Source organism: Vicugna pacos, chromosome 3, assembly GCF_048564905.1.
Source record: "Vicugna pacos chromosome 3, VicPac4, whole genome shotgun sequence".
In the NCBI taxonomy this organism is placed as follows: domain Eukaryota; kingdom Metazoa; phylum Chordata; class Mammalia; order Artiodactyla; family Camelidae; genus Vicugna; species Vicugna pacos.
In genome coordinates, this window is record NC_132989.1 from 70,248,676 (window position 1) to 70,266,014 (window position 17,339).

General features: G+C 44.1%; 1 protein-coding gene and 1 long non-coding RNA gene across 4 annotated transcripts in view; one reads left to right on the forward strand and one right to left on the reverse strand.

Moving 5' to 3' along the window:
* IQGAP2 (IQ motif containing GTPase activating protein 2) overlaps positions 1-3,776 on the reverse strand; it is a 262,433-nt gene extending 258,657 nt beyond the window's left edge. The window contains exon 1 of one of the 3 annotated variants that reach the window (XM_072958483.1): positions 3,644-3,776. In XM_072958483.1, coding sequence (XP_072814584.1) covers positions 3,644-3,689 — 46 coding nt within the window. In that variant the 5' untranslated portion in view covers positions 3,690-3,776. Of the gene's footprint in view, positions 1-2,562; positions 2,671-2,883; positions 2,900-3,643 lie in introns of those variants that run through there. The other 2 variants (XM_072958486.1, XM_072958485.1) reach the window with 2 other exon arrangements.
* LOC140695647 (uncharacterized) lies at positions 3,048-4,601 on the forward strand. Its single transcript, XR_012071377.1, has 2 exons — positions 3,048-3,939; positions 4,377-4,601. It is a non-coding gene; the product is annotated as an uncharacterized lncRNA (long non-coding RNA).
* The last annotated feature ends 12,738 nt before the right edge of the window (positions 4,602-17,339 follow it).

Below are 17,339 nucleotides of genomic sequence, written 5' to 3' on the forward strand. Positions count from 1 at the left end.
CCACCAAAACATTAGCACATGAAGGAGGGACTTGACTTTTTGCCTCCTGCAGACTGCATCGCAGGACAACGCTGCAGACATCCCTCTGCCTTCAAAGGAAAGCACTGATAGACTGTTAGAGCCGAGCGGTCCTCAACACCAGATGGATTCAATCCTGTTTCACGCACCCAAGTTTAACTACTTCAGAACTTCGGTGTCTGGTACTGGTAAAGGGCTAAGAGGTTTAGTTGTGTTGATCCCCACCCAACACTCCAGCTACCAGGGGATTTAGAAATCTCACCATTCAGACAAGAGCATTCATCCAAAGCTCAGAGCATCGGCCAGAACCTTCCCCCCACCACCCCGCAACACACACATACACACACCCACTCTGGGCTTATGTTGCACTCTTTAAGAGAAACATTGAAACATTAATCGAAATGAGTTTTACAACGTTTCTTATGAAAGGAAAGAAGTTCTGCAGAGGGTAGAAAATCACAATTCCTGCCACAGGCACACTGATGACTGACCCACAGGAGGCACTTAAATGTGGATTGGACCATCAGGGATGAGTGAAGTCATCTTAGGCACAAAGCCCCTCTTTGCTGTCAGTGGTCTTTTTAACTCTCAAGTAACTGGAACAAAACTTATGACAGATCACGGTGGGAACGTGTTTTCAGAATTACTTTGGCAAATACATCACAGTCCATTACAACAGCACCAAAGCTATTGGCAAAACATCCCTAAGCATAAGCTTCATTTAAATTTCAATTTGACGGTAGAAAGATACTCTGGTTGTAATATAATATTCTATTTATGTCTTCACCCTTTTCCTTTTTCCACATCTTCCCTGAAGAACTGTGTCAGTGAGCTTTGTTCTTTAGTAACGTCTCACAAACTAACTTCACAGGTTGCCAGAGGATATGGCCAACATGGAAGGGGCAAGGATTAAATGGAAACGGTCTATTTAAATTTAATTCAGCCTTCCAGGGTGTCCATCAGGAAGACTTCAGCCACCTCTCACGTCCAAAATCTGAGAAGGGAGCCTTCGTGGTGAACTCATCGAGAAATCCTTCAAGAACAACTGACTATGTAGTATTATACAGACACTTAGCCTCGTGGAGAGGACAGCCATCACATTAGCCCCAGGCTGAGTTAATTTACTTTGTACAAAGATGTCTGACATCAATGGCAATTTGAGGAGAGGAGAGACGGCAGACTCTAAGACCAGACCAAAAACAAGCTTAAGACAAACTACAAAAAAAAAAAAAAGGTTTTAAAGTTCAGTCTCAAATACGCTTTACTCAGAATGTATGCCACTGGAACGGAAATTACCACCAAGTATAGGGACTCCGGTTATCTTTAAATGTCAGGAATAAAGCCTGCTTGGTATAGTTCAGGGTTTTATTGAACCTGTATTTATCAAACCCACAAACAAGAAAAAGCTCAGCTCTACAGTGTAACATAGCAAGCACAATCCTGCGTCCTGCTTCCTTGGCCTTCCTATGAAGAACTCAAAGCACTATTTTCAGTCTTGTGTTGACAGAAGGCCCAGAAAACCAAACACCACCAGAAATTTTACATTCTAATATATCATACTGTCTGCTTTTGCATTTAGAATCAATGTTAGGTGGTATCTATTAACACAAAGGTGTATTCCACTAGATGTCATTTTAAAAATAAACTATGAACATATATCATTCGTGAATGTGGTATCAAAATCACAGACATGTTCATTTTAAAGACATAACAGGTTACTGTATTAAAGCCTTAATATTTCAGGGTGGCCATAAACTGCAGGAATCAACAAATGCTTTCCTTTTTTTTTTTTCCTTTATGATAGGTGACCAAAGAATGCCAGCACTTCATGAACTGGGGGAAGGTAAATGGGAGTGATTCCAACAAGATGGAGCATCACCCATTACACCAGACTCGTGAGAAAAGCTGGACGATGATTTCCAAAGACAGTGGTCGTGAGGAGTGCTCTTCATGCTTGCGGACCTGAACTCAACTGCTGCTTCTAGCGCTCTCTAAAACCACAGATGCATTCCATGAAAACCAAGCGCCATCACAGATGCCCAAGTGGGACCAGTGGAAATTTGGCATTAAGGCACTGCATTCACTGCAACTTTGCCCAGCACACTGAACCAGGGAAGGACAACACACTTAACAGATCGTGGTTTACAACGGGATATTCAAACCCATTTTTGAAATGCATACTAAACTAGTTTCCACACTTTGTGGTCATCTTATAAACTGACACAGTGAAGCTACCACATGATCTGGAAATTTGACACATAAAAGACTTTTACCAACCTGAGGATGGTTGACACCACCCTGGATGAGCACATCCCAACCCAGGGAGCTTTGCCATCTGTGTGGTTTAGCAACGTGCAAACTAAGGCCGCCAAGGGCTGCACCGAGTTAACTGTTAAATTGCATTTCCCTAGAGTGCAGAGGCTGCAGCTGACTCCTCACTGCATGACACAGAAAAGGTCATATGGGAAAAAGAACTTCCCGTCTCCGATGCTCCATTCCAAGACTTGTGGGAGGAAGGGAAGGATAACCAAGTTGACCACTCACCTTTCTTTATCAGGGAAGCCTGCGGCCCTCACAACCAGCCAGAGAAGTACAAAACATAACCCTGCATCAAGTTATCACCACCTTAACCCAAACCTGGTACCCTCGCCACCAAAGCCAGCCTGGACAAAAGATTAACCTATGATCCTCGACCATGGGTCCAATGGCAGCGCCAACTCTGCTGAAAGAAAGGGCGCCAAGTTTCTGTTTGTTTTAAAGGAAATACTTCCTGGCGCATGTTTGGTAAAGACTCTGAACTCTGTACACGAAGCCACGTGGTTGGTGCTAATCTGGTTCTATCCACTCAGGATCCGCCAAAGCAACCTCTTTCCGAGGGCAGTCCCCGGCTGGATAAACGACACCATCTCGTTCAAGTCACGCGGGCTCCAACCGGATCCCGGAGAGCCCAGCGCCGCGTCGCGTTCTCGTCACAATCCTCCTGCGCGCCGCACAGTCCCCATAGGGCCAGACTGGGGCGGGGAGGGGAAGAGACTGGGGCCGGCGATGTCTCTTTCGGCTGCAAGAGGAAAGGACTCCCACCTGTGGGGCCCAAACTGGTTCTTGCGGCCCAGGTGAAGTCCGAGGGAGCGGGGTAGGAGGAGACGCCAGCCCTTCCAGGGAAGCCGACGTTGCCACTAGCAGAGTGCGCGGGCACACTACTCAAGAGCCCACCTGTAGCCACAGCAAACAAACTTTCCTCCCCTTCTGAGTCGGAAGAGTCAGGTCCCTTACGCCACCCCCTGGCCCGAGCCAGCAACGGCCAGGAGCTCCGCGGGCTCCTCACCTGATACCCCGAAACCCCCAACTTGGTGTGTCCCCGGGCACAGACCCAGCGCTGCCTCGCGCCACGGTGGGGTGTGCGGAGTAGAAGACGGGGGTGCCAGCCAGGGATTAGGAATTCGTGGGGAGAGGCGAGGACGCCGCTCACTAGTTTTTGCAACTCCAGCTCCCAACTTTGCCAGCCACCCAGCTGCCCTCCAGTCCCCTCCGCGGCGCGCACCCAGCTCCCTCGGCTTCTCCAACGCCTGCCTTGGGGAGAAAGCTCCCCAAAGCCGGCGGAGCCCCGCGCGCCCGCTGCACTTACAGCCGTAGCGGGGTCTCTGCAGGGACGGCTGCTCCTCGTGAGGCATCCTGCGCGGCTCCGGGGGCCCGCCCGGGGCGCGCCCCCCGCGGCTCCCCTCGCTGGCCAGGCTCGCCGCTCCGCGCCCCGCCGGCGCGCTCGTATCCGGCCTCTCTCTGTCCTCCCCCGGCGGCCCCCGATTTGGCGCCCCGCTCGCTCCGTGCTCCCTCGTCAGCGCCCGCTGCTGCCTCCGCGCGCTGACACTCGAGCAAAAGTGAACTCTCCTCCCTCGCTCGCTCCGGGCCGCCGCCGCCTCCCAGGCAGGTTTCCTTTCTCCTCCAACCCGGCCCCGTTATCCACCGCGGTGGGAGCGCGCGCCGCGGCGCAGCGACCTCTACCGCGCGCGGGGCGCAGCGCCCTGCCGCCTGGACCCGCCCCTGCCCGGCCCGTGGCTGCAGGAAGGCGCCGAGCGGGCCCTGGGCCGGGATCCCCTGCAGCTGGGGCTGGCGGCCACCCCGCCTAATTTTTCACTTGTGGAGCGTTTAGAGGGTGGAAGTGAACCTCCGCGGACAAGAGCAAGAAAAACCGCAGAAGACATAGGCAGCCGCAGCCGCCCAGGCTGTTGCTCAGTTACAGAAGGACAAACAGCGTGGTTCCTTTTCCTCTGGGGAGATTGCGCGCTGACTTTTTTTTTCTTTCTTTCTTTCTTTTTTCCCTTCTAACGTTGCTTCTGTGACTCCTCGTCTACAAAATACAGGGTTCCCCTTTCATGACAAGAAACTGAGAGCGTGTGTTTGCCAAAGAGACGAGATAAACACTTCTCGTGCAACCACTCAACTGCGAGTCTTCCTCCGCTCACCTTTGGCCCGCTCCCCTCCCCCAAGTACAGAACTACCGCCCAGCCCAGCTGGGGTCGCACACCACAAAAACCTTTTCCGGCTAAGTTTTTAAGGAAATTAAACTGCATGTGGCAGTCTTAAAAGGTGGTTTGTTTTTTTTTTTTAATGCAGTCACCTGGAGCTATTTTTCCCTTGGTGCGTCAGAGTGATAAGATCTGTAGGAATGTGTGACTTTTCTCTACCTGTGTCCTCATCTGCTCATCAAATGTGGAATGTGTGGGAAACCAGATGGCTGGCCAAAATAAAATAATTGGGGTAGAGTTATGAGATTATTTCGTTGGAGAAAGGGTGATATAATGACACTAACCATTTCTAAGTCTGCAAAGATACAGAGAGAGGCCAGCTGTTTTCCATTTCATATGGGAGGTGCAGTTCTCTCACCTGCTGAAACTCAGATTCTGGCCCCCACCTCGGGTTCCAGTTACGTTGCTCTGGGCCGGGCCGAGAATGTATTAGGAACAGGCTGCCCGGTGATACTGACACTGCAGATCTGTTAGAAGGTAGGGACAAAGGATCTCAGTTGGACTCAGGGCTCAGTTTTCTGATGGGAGGGCAAGGGGATTCTCTCCCAACCTCCTCTCCCCCCACCCCATTAGATTCTCATTTGGTTGGATGGGATGGGGGGGTCTTCTCCCTTAAAAAGCAAATGCCTCGTATTATAAGAGCAATTCAAAAGTGAAATGTCCACATTTCAAGGCACAGCACCCTGTCTGTCACTGTTCATCCAGACCGGGTCATGTTCAAGGGGAATTTCCTGTGTTTCCGTACATGCTGAATCGGTTATCTCAAGTTCATTTCATCTCAATGATTCCATGAATTAAGTACTAACAGTTAAGCCCTTACTCACACATATCACTTTTCAGTATGAGTGTATGATACTTAGGACCCAGAAAAGTGGTAGTCTTTAGTATTTAGAGGTAGGAGGAAAATCAGTGTAAACAAGAATGGTCAAGGAAGGTGATAGCGTTTGAACGTATGGCTTGCGGTAGACCTTCAAAAATGGGTAACAGTTGGATAGAGAATGTCTGCTCCTGGAAGATAGGCAAGGACAAGGGACAATGGGGTGGGGCATGAAGTTGGAAGAGGGTGGAAGCCTCAAAGTTGGTATCAGATCATGGAGGACACTGAATATCAAGCTAAGAGAACTGGCTATTATAGAAGCATTTGAGAGCTCTTAAAGGTTCGGGCGTAGGAGCTGCATGGTGCAAGGGAATTTAGGGAATGGAAATCTTGCAGCAGGTTATAGGATGGATTCCAGGGGGGCAGCTGGGGGGTGCTGACACCTGATGGAAGGGGCTGTGGCAGGGGTAGAAGTAGTAAGGAGAGCTTCAGTGAGGTTGACACCAGTAAGAGTGAGAAATGGGGAATTTTAATATGAACAAGTTGGCACCATCAGCATTTATATCGACATCACAAATTGTAATAAGTAAATATCTGTTAACAGTAGGAAGTGAAGATTAGAGCCTAAATAGGCGGTCTGCAGAAGAGCAGCTCTAAGTTCACGTTCCAGCTGGTCAGCTCTTCTTTGAAGGCTCTGGGGAGGTTTCAGAGCTCTGTCATGGCTAATGTTTCTATGGAGAACTTAACGCTAAGAAGAAATTATAAAAGCAAATGTTACTTTTTTTTTTTTGCACATCCTGAAATTAATCTTTGGGATTTCAGTCTGCATTCACTGGGTATCAGTACTATCTCACAGATCACTTCTCTGCAGAACCTCAGAAAAAAACATGTCTGCAGAATTCTGGGCTATTTTCTCTTAGGGTTTGACATTGGAGAGTGATTCAGATAAATACAAGGCAATGTGCCAGCTTACTTTGCCATCTCACTGTGCTTGCAAAAATATTAAAACAAAAAGTAAGGCCATCTAGTGAAAAAATGTTTTTTTAATAAAGCAAGAAGAGTTTTTTTCTTTAGAATAAAAGATGACATTGGAAAACTAGTAGACTTGGTAAAACAATTTTTAAAGCAATATTATTTTAAAAATGATTGTTTTCTGAGACCCACCTCTCTCCTTCTGATTAGTTGGAAGAAGGTGTTTGGAAAAAAAATGCATCTTTGTTTTTATAACAATAACAGATTATTTTTATCAAGACCATCAAACAGGATTTTAAAAGTATGAGTAAAGATCTTGGCATGCAACTTTAACATTCCTTTCACCTTTGAAATGATTTGGTTATTGTCCAATAATATCATGTTATTGATCATTTTAACATATTTACCAGAAGAGTGACCCATGTGCTTTCAAAGCATCACCCAAAGAAGTGAGGCATGAAAAAATGACAGGAAAGAAATCATTCCAGCCTTTTTCAAAGTCCTAGGAGACTTTGGGTTGTTAAAATTCTCTAATTCATTCCCTGTTCCGGAAAAAGAGAGATTCTGAGAAGGAGCAAGAAGTACACTTAAGTGCAAAGGAGACCTCTATATCCCAAAAGGGAATTGTTACAGTCCAACGTCAGATTCAAAAAAATAAAAAAATAAAATAAGAACAGAAATAAACCTAACAGTCAGTGTTTCAGTTCTCAAAAACAAAAGTCCCGTAGTAGTGTCAGGGTAGAGAATAACTGTAGAACTGATGGTCTCTGCATTGTTTTATGGTCAAGGAAACAGAAACAGAGAAGTTGCAGGATTTCCATGGTGATAGAATAATAGAGCCATAGTGACATTCCGGGTCTCTGCCCATTGCCTTTTCTACTGTTCATGTTTTTGTTTAATATATACATATTTTCTTTTGATGAAGTCCTTTTTCACTTCACTAAAGCCTATAGTTCTGGACAACTTTCAAACATTTTGTCAATGTTAAACCAGCAAGACTTCTTGGCAATCTTGCCTTTTTCTCTTTGCTTTTAAAGTTCCAAAGAAATCAAAGCAGGGAGAGACTGAACTTTAATATTGGTAATCAGTCAATCAATCAATCAATCCACACACAGTTCCATTTTCATTTTTCCTATTTCACAGTTTCTGAAAGTTAGAATTCCAGGGACTCTGAGAAGGTGATCCCCAGGGTAGCCTAAAATGGAAATGAGGAGGAGGAAAAAGCAACATTAATTCTAGGTGGCCCCCTTCACTGTTTATCCTCTTTACCCTGCATTAACTTTCTCAATTGCATTGATCATCTAACATAGCATAGAATGGATTATTTGTCTACTGTCACCTCCCACTAAAACATGAGCTTCTTGAGAGCTGGGACTTCATCTTATTTTGCACTGCTGTGTGCCCAGGACTTGCGGCAATGCCTGGAATGTAGTAGCTGCTCAATTATTTTGTTACAATCATGAATTTCCTAAATCCTGATATGTACCAGGCACCATACTAGAAATAGTTGTAACTTTCAACCTGTTAACAACTCTGTGAAGATCTGGTTATCCTTATCCAACAGTGAAGAAACAGACTCAGACTCTCATAGGTAGTACAGTAAATGGCAGCGCTGAGTTTACCTGAATCCAAGCTTTTTCCCCAGCACAAAAACACATCTCCTGTTCTTCAGACTAATAAATTGAACAGCAAATTTCAACAGGCTCACCTTCTACTAAACACATGTTCCCTTTTCCCAGGTGAATGCTAAAGGAATTGCTATAAATGCCCCAAATTACCATCATCTATTTGCCATCACAGAGAACTAGGGATCTGGGGTCCCATTTGTGTCCGGGCACTACTTCTGACTGAAGTTTTACTAATACGCCTCTGCATGTCCCTGTTGGTTTTATACGTATATAATGAGATAAGATCTGAAAGGTGCTTAGCTACATCTACTTGTAAAGTTGTCCTGAATCCATTTTTTTTTAAATTATTTGTGATTTCCCATTAACTATAACTTCAAGTGTGCTTTATCCTCATCTCAGATTGATCTATCTTTGGCAGTAGCTCTTGGTCTCAGCTTTAATTTTCTCTGCCTGACTCTTATACTCCCTTCTGGAACATTCTGTCTTCATTGGTAGATGAGAGGCAAACGAATTTCCAGCCAACCAAGGAGAGCTTAGATATTTTGAAAGAAGTTTCACTGTTTATCAGAGAATAAAAATTAAGGCACTCATTATGTTACCGACCTGGGCTCTTAGGCTCTTGTAATCAAGAGAAATTGATAAGAAGCCAGAGGAGAAATTCAGGCAAGGCTTTGTTGGGGCTCGTGCTGCAGGAGGGAGTGAGAACATGAAACAGGTGCCCTCCTGGCTCCCTGAGGAGGGCAGGCTGGTCCCTTAAATGGGGTGAGGGTCGGGGCGGATTGGTGTGTGGAGCCTAAGGGCTGGCTTGGGTGGTCTGCCCACCCCAACTGGCTTGGTGGTACTGTGTGCAGGGATCATGCACAATACCCCAGTTTTGCTCAGGGCATCTCTGAGATGGCAGCTGATTTATGGCCTTTTTGTGTCCTATTTGTAATTGCCCTGACCATGCATGCACACAGTTACGTATAGTCCCATATAGCTTCTTTGTATTCTGTTGCTCGATCAGACATTTGTCCAGGTGCAAGTACTCCAGTAAAGGGTCCCAGGTCCCAGCCTAACTCAATTCGGCTGACAAAAATGAAAATGTTGAACAAGCATGGGGAATTAGGAGTTCTCATACAGTGCTGGGAGGTGTCCTTTCAGCAGTCATTTCCAGGCATAAGTTGGCCATCTCTGGTTAAGATAAAGAGGTACATTTCCTGAAATCCAGCAATTCCACTTCTACTAAGATCCTTTAGAGAAGCTCCCGCATACAGGGAAGCACGTACAAAAATGTTCACTTCAAGGAAAAATTGGAAACAACCCATCATTTAGTGGCAGAATAAATGCATTGTGATGTATAAAAATTTGATAGTGATTGATAAATACATGATGCTATTTATGAACAATTACAAACATACAAGATAATATGACATGATAAATATAGAGACACATGCATGTGGTAGAAGAATTTAAAGAACCATGCACAGGAAGAACATACCAATCTCAGAGTAGCAACAACCTCTGAGAAACGAGGGAAGGGAATGGAAGTCGAAAAGGTAGACAAAGAATATCAAATATATCCATAACTTTTAATTTCCTTTTTAAATGTGAAGCAAATAAGGCTTTTGTTGTATCCAGTTAATTTGTACGTAAGTAATTTTTTATCCTCTATTTCTCTCTCCCTGTTTGGAATGTTTTTCAAAATATTTTTTAAAAAGAAACATACATTCTGTTAGTATAGTCAAAATGAAATGATGTCTTAGTTTGTTGGTTTACCAGTTTTTTAAGCTCAGATTCATTTGATTTGGTGGGGAGGGGGGAGGTAGCCAGGTTTATTGATTTATTTATTTTTAGAGGAGGTACTGGGGATTGAACTCAGGACTTTGTGCATTCTAAGCATGTGCTCTACCACTTAAGCTATACCCTCCCCCCTCATTTAATTTTCCTGATTAAGGCAAATCTCTAAGTCTTATTGAGATAAACATTGATGGTGGCAATTTGAATATGCAAACATACACGTTTTGTAGAAAGGTGCTTCTTGTCTGGTGTTGGGGTTGTGGCTTCTACCCTAAAACTCAGCTGCCCCCTAAGGGGCCAGTGGAACCCACTTCATGACGACCAGCTTCTCCATTTAGGGCCTGGTTAGTGACTCCTGGTCTTCCTGGTAAAACTCAGTAAGGGATAGCTCTTCACTTCATGAACAGGTGGAGAGTTGACCATAGGACTGGTCTATTGTCTAATTAGAAATTGCCACTTTCACAAAGCGCTACTTAAACATTTAGGAAGGGCTCCCTTCATTTTAAAGCCTTGTTTTTTCTTTTTATGGTAGCTAACCAGCTGCTAAAGCTCAGTTACTCAGCTTGTTAAGAGTTAACGTCACATCTGGATCTGGTCAGCCTGAGGCCAAGTGTAAAAGCCAATAGTGAACCAAGGAACACCATAGCAAGGGAGGCAGATGTCACCAATGCCTGCCTTTTGTAATACTATAAATACAACTGTCACCTCAAACTCAACAGGTAAAAAAATCAGAATCAACCAGTTCCACATCTCCCCTCATCTACCAAAGAATCTTTCCTCTGATCACCATACCCAGTTAATACAAACATTTCTAGTCACTTAGATTTTTGAGCTTTTGAAATCAATCTTTTTGGATTCCTCTGGGACACTCCTCAGCATCCAGTCAGCCTGGATGGTTTTTTGTGAATCTCTCTCTTGTTTGTTAATGTTTCTTTATTTCTTCTTTGTTCTCATCATTACCACAACCACTAGGTTCAAGCTCCTACCCGGGCTTTGCCAAGGGCTAGTCCTGTGTTTTTGGTTTTTTTTGCACCCTCCTTTGAGTAGCAAATGCTACCCTATTTGCTATTTATGTTTCTATTGTTTTCCTGATACAAAAAAAAAATTGTTAGTACTTGGAGTATCCAGATTTCACCTTTACTTCCCAAACAGTAAATAAAAGAAATAACCCCAGAGGGTCCAAGATAGCAGTGTGGAAAGTTACAGCTGTTGAAAGTCTGCTCATCTTCCATGTGTTGAATTCCAAGCTAGAATTTTCTTCCTACAGAATGAGAGAAAATTGAGAGCTTTCATGGAATTGGAATTTGACCTTTGTCTCACATACAGTAGGTGTTCACTAAAGACAATCGTAGAATCTGTCTGGGTCTGGGCAAGTGATGACATCAACAACCAGGGACTGCCTACACAGACAAAGATTGTCACGTGGTCTCTACAGTTTCTAAGCCATGTCAGTAAAGCCAGCTGGCTTGTGAAGGCTTCTGTCGCAGCCAGCTCTGGCTGCTGTAACGTAGACTGGGAGTTTAAACAACAGACATTGTTTCTCACGGTTCTGGGGGCTGGAAAATTCAAGATCAAGGTGTCAGCTGATTCAGTTCCTGATAAAATTCCTCTTCATGGTTTGGAGATGGCCATCTTCTCCTTAGGTCCTCACGTGGCCCTTCCTTGGTGCATGCATGCTGGGGAGGGGAGGAGAAGGGGGAGATGGGGAGAGGGAGAGAGAGAAAGGAAGAGAGAGCAGGGAAGAGGAAGGGAGAGGAGGAGAGAGGGAGGGCAGGAGTAATATTGTATATATATGTGTATGTAAAGTATAGTAAAAGTATATATAATACACATTTTTTCTAATAGTTGTGCATTTATTTTCATGTATAACTAGCACATGAACATGGGACGGCATGGACATATGGCTTAGCACAAGAGCAAATTAGTAAGTGAGTAAAAAAAAATATGCTGAGTTAAAGACAATATTAAGGAAATAAGAGAATAGGAAGTCCTTGTACGATAAAATTGTGGGGGTATGTAAATGCCTGGAGTCTGGGACTCCCTGCTCGAAGCTTTAGACAAGAAGCTGTGCTCTGTTCTGAAGTCCTAAAGAGGCCCTACAGAGAAACTCTCCTGGTACTCAGAGCCTGAGGCATCCTCATAGGAGCACACGGCATGAGACGCCCACAGGCAGGAAAGCACATTTTGTTCAATGTCTTCATGCCCTACACAATGTCTTACAAGTTACAATGCAACAAAAGTGATTTTCTTTAAAAGGGAGAAAGAATCTGCTAGGTGTGACCTTGGGGAGGCAGTGTCACAGTGTAGCCTCGAAGGCCACTAAAGATGCTTTCGAACCAGAATGCGAGTCACTGGCCAGAAAAAAAGGAGAGAGAGACAGACACAGACAGAGAGGAAATCTCCTGTGGCTTTCCTTTTTTTTTTTTTTCAAGTTTATTATTATTGAAGTATAGTCAGTTTACAGTGTTGTGTCAGTTTCTGGTTCCTGGGGCTTTCTTAAGTGCTTGAATCCCATCACAAGAACCCCATCTAATCTAACCCTAATTTCCTCCTAAAGGCCTTGGCTCCAAATACTATCACACTGGGGGATTAGAGTCCAATGTATAAATCTGGGATGTGTGTTGGGGGGAAACATTCAGTCCATAGCAGCTTCTTTTCATCTTCCTAACATGTCTGTATTCTAAGCCTGTTGGAGTGTGACAGTTATTTTACCAACTCACAACTTCTATAGTTTAGGGGGAATTTACTGTGAACAAAGACCACTTCTGCAGAGTAAGGATGGTGTTGTTGAAGCAGGAACCTCCCGCTGATCAGCCCCAAGGTCCAGTGGGGGAGGGGAGGCCCGACAGCCACCACAGACACCCTGCTTCAGGGTCTGTCATTTTAAACCCTTAATGTTTATTGTTAGATTTCACAAAACCCTCAACCCTTCTTCCCACTCTGTGACACATTGTCTAGTAGTGTTTATTTAAATTATCTTAAAATGAATTTAAATTGTTTTCACTTTGAGAGTGAATACTACAATCTCTTGAAAGAATTGAAGACATTCCAGGAGATAAAATTAAACAAAATAGACAGAGTTAGGAATTTATCTTTGGCAAACTATAATGTTAACTTCAAGTGTCCTTTAAAATGTGGTGAATTAAGCTCTTCTGAATGTCTGGAGTTTATAACTTCTCAGAAAACTTGTTAATTAATATAAACTTGTGCCTTAAAACAATGTTTTGTTGAAATTATATGAGGTGCTCTTTCAAAAAAGAAAGAAAGCATTTAGCTGGAAATGCTGGAGAGATGATCTGTCCCATTAGGTGAAGAGTCCTTTTCTATATGTAATAAAACTTTGACCAAAATTTTGAAAACCTGGCCCCAATTCACATGCAAATCCATTTCAAGATTACCAAAGATGTGCCCAGAATTCTAAACTTCCCACGGGCCAGAAGATCCGAGCTCATTTTGATTTTAACTCTGATTTTTACACTAAGTGATCTGTAAACAATTTAACAAATAACACTTTTAAAGCTAAATGACTTTTTCAGTCTTCATTCTATTTTAACATTATTAGATTTTTTTCTAGCTCCTCCACTGAAGTTAGTGCTTCTCTGCAATAATGCAGATGTCAGTAGAATTCTGGTCACCCTGGATATCCATCCACACTGTAGCAGGGTCTTAGTTTTGTAGTACTTAGCCTCAGAACTTAGGTTTGGAATTTTTCTCTCATTGACTTCCCTTGATTAAGTTGTTTAGTCCCTTAAAAAAATCCCCAGGACCTAGTGGCCACGGGCCCACAAAGGGGAGAGGTCATGCTTCGCTCTCCTCCTCCTCTGTCGTCTTACACCAGGAGGGCACAGAGTCTCCTCCTGTGATGCCTCTATTAGGCTTCGCTGATGCCTCTGATGAGAGCCCTATTTCAGAACATTAAAAAAAAAAAAAAAAAGGAAAGAGAAGTGCTGGTATATAAAATTACTATTTCCAGGTAATTTTCATTTCTTTCTCAAAGAGTACTTGGGTCTCCATGACTTGGAGCGCTTATAAAGTCATCTCTTGTGCTAGCTGAACAACTCTCCAATTTTATTCACTGTTTGTACCCCCAGTGCTTTGCATACAGTAGGAATCCAATAAATATTTGTCATATCGATGGATGAGTAACTTCAATCTCAATTGTCTCAAAAATTAATTTCTCAGTGCATCCTCATTATTTGCCTCCCTCAGACTGGGGTCCTTGAATCAATTTCTTGCCTCTCTGTAGGTCTTTGATGCCAACAAATCTTGTTGTGAAAGGGAAGTTTAATAAAATTCCAATGATCACACACTTAAACAGCACCTGGTTGCGGGAGAGAGCTAAATCTTGGTAGATGACCTGTATATAAATTAGCAAGTACCTGCATTGCAGTATCTCCCGCCCAGAGCAGCAGCATCGCAGAATTATATAAAATATTAGCAAGGAATTCAGAGAGAGAAAGGGGCAATGGTGACATCTCTGGGAAGGAAAAAACACTGTGGAGCCTCTTGGCTTTCAATGCAAGACCGTTCATTCAACCAGCCAACCAGTTCAACTGCCAGAAATAGTCTCGTGAAACAAGACGAAATTATGGATTTGTCTTTCCTAAGAGCTGCCCATTGTGGACAGGACCCTGTGGTGAGAATGAATCCAGCTGGAGACGAGCCCTGTGGTAACAGTAGGTCATCCTGCAGAGGCTCCAGCTCCAGAACTACAACAGGGAGCAAAAGTTACAGCAACACGTTCTAATCGCTCCAGCGTCTTGGGACCAGGGCAAAAGAGAGGGGTCAGGAAAAACCCAAGCTGCATAAACAGAGGTAGAAGAATGATGGGTTATGCCTAAGAATAGAAAAGGAAAAACCATAGGGGTCATGGGAGGCTTTGAGATGAGTGTAGCATCGACAAAACCGTCTCGTGGGGCGGGGTGTGATGCTGGTTTCCTCCCTGGCATAGAAGACGAGAGAATTCACTGTGCCGTGTCCTTCCTCCAGCAGCAGCTTCAAAATGATTACTGCAAAGCTGTAAGGATTAGGGGAGAATCCAAAGGGAAGGCATCAACATGGTTACTTGCTTGGGGAAAAAGAAGCCAGGAGAGGGTTTAAGAGAATCATTCTGCTTCTTAGCATGGGAGCGGGAGAGCCTGATACTATGAGAGGGGAAGATGAGCTGGGAACCATGGCAAAACTGTGCCCTGAATAGTGTCCGCAAAAGGAGCTCTAATGCAACGAATGAAACCTGGATGAGAAGTGGGCTGGACAGGCTACACCCCTGCCCAGGGCTGGACTAGCGGGAGTGCTTAGCCTGCAGGCAGCTGGTCAGCCCGCCTGTTGTTTGGTTCTAATTCTCATGCATCCTGTACTTAAGCAGTGGCTTCTCTCTAGTTCAGTCCCCCTGCATATTCAACAATCTTCCTGACATCCCCTTTGTGGGGATACCACGCTAAAAGTCGCCGAGGGATAGAAAGAAAGGAGTAGAAACCGTGTGCTGTGTGCTACAGCTCCTTTTTGGTTCCATGTTGCTCTTGGCCTAATTTTTATGCAAATCTATATCAGTCTGAAAGGCCAGCTAGGTCTAAATAACCTAGGCAAAGGAGTCAGAGTGGGATCGGGGAAAGTTACTCTATTCAGCTAGTCGATGTTGGGATATTCATAAAAACACTATTTATACGCTTAGCGTCACAAAACAGTGGTTCAAAACTAGAGCTGAATGAAGATGCCAACAGAAGGGAATTTTAGGCAAAAAGAAAGGCTCATTTTTATCATCTAAATATATTGCGTATATTATTAGCTAAAGTTCATTTTCTTTCTATTGCTGAGCTCCTGTACAGCTAGAATTTTCTGAGATAGCAAAGGGGTATTCAGAACAGAGAAATATGTCTTATTGTCCTAAAAGTTGTCTGTCCAGTCTTGCTGCTTTTAAAAGTTGCAGAGAATCACACTCTGTGAGTTCAAATACTTCCTTTCAGGCTGAATAAATAAACTTGCTTCCAAGTCAGGATGAGCAGACAGTTCCGAACACTAACCATGTAATGGCGTTCAGCATGAAGTCCTGGCTGTGATCTGTGAAGTCAGCGGTTAGTACATTCTGAACCTTTAAAAAAAGACGAAAGGGCACAATTCAACCTGTAGCTTCCAGTATAAGTGATGTTTATTTGCACATAACATTCTCTATTGTTTATGTGTATATCCACATACCTTGCTGTATCACTTAGTAAAATATCAGGAATTTTACTCAATTAAGTGTCCCTGGGCATTGAGACAGTTCAGCTATGGGGCATCAGGTAATCAGAGGTGGGATGAAGCTTGAAGAATTCAAGTGTCATTTCACACTGTTGCCAGAGGGCCTGTGTGAGTTCCACCAAGGGAAGCGAGCGCTCTAAGGAGAAGGCTGTTAGAGACCCTTGGTCCCCAAGGACCTGAAGCCTGGTCCACTAATTTTATGTAGGAAGAAACAAGGCATAAGGCTTCTGGAAGATGAATGATGATCTGACACTCTTGGTTTTGTGCTTTTCCCCTGTATAATCATTTTTCTTCATGAGCAGAAGGAAATCAAATAGGCTAAATACCTTGCCCAAGGTCATTCAGGGCCTTTGTCCAAGTTCAAAACATTGCTGGCTTGGGGATCCACCTGCAACATTCCTGACTAATAACCAGGAGGCAAAGGTCTCCTCCAGAATTAAGCGTTGCCTCTCCAGAGGAACTTTCTTAGGGAAGCTTTATGTTTTAGTTTTGTTTGAGCTGGAAGAAGAGGAAAAAGGAAAGAGTGGATTGAACTGTTTTCAGGGTCAAGCTATGGATCTGAGATATAAAAGGCTAACAGTATTATGCCTGACTCTAGGCTTAAAAGGTTTGATTAACTGTTAAGAAAGATCTCCTGCTTAACAGACACACTACTATATATAAAATAGATAAACAAGGACTTACTGGATAGCACAGGGAACTAAATTCAATTTCTTATAATAAGCTGTAATGGAAAATAATCTGAAAATATATGTATGTATATATATGTATAACTGAATTGCTTTGCTGTACACCTGAAACTAATATCGTAAATCAACTACACTGCAATTAAAAAAAAAAGCCTCTTGCTGGTTAAACAATATGTGGTAGAGCTGGGAAGTGTGCCTTAGCTCCCCTGGAAGCAGGTATGGCGCTGGGCAGTCCCCTCCCTCACTGCTCCTAGTAGCCAAACGGGGCCCACAGATGTTTCACTTGGCTTGCATTGTCCAGGCCCACAGAGTGTTTGAAAATAGGATTAAATTAGTTGCTAACATGTATAAAAGCCAGGCGGTTTCTCCCTTCTTCTAAAAAAAGAAAATTCAAAAAATAAAAAACAAAAACCTGGCAAGTGGGGCCCATATTCCCATGCAGAGGCCACAGTCAGCCACTGCTGTTTTATGTGGGACACAAACCCCCAGGTGAGCCAGAGCTCCTGCCCTGGGCTACCTGCCCTGTCTGTTCCAGCCTAGCCACCTTTTCCCTCCCCTACTTCTTTCTTCCTGCCCCAAAGCCATGACACCTGGTGGTTCAGACTCTCCCAACCCAGCTCTGCATTCCTACCCACCCCGCTGACGCTGCTGTATCTCAAAGCCCTGCCTTCTCCCG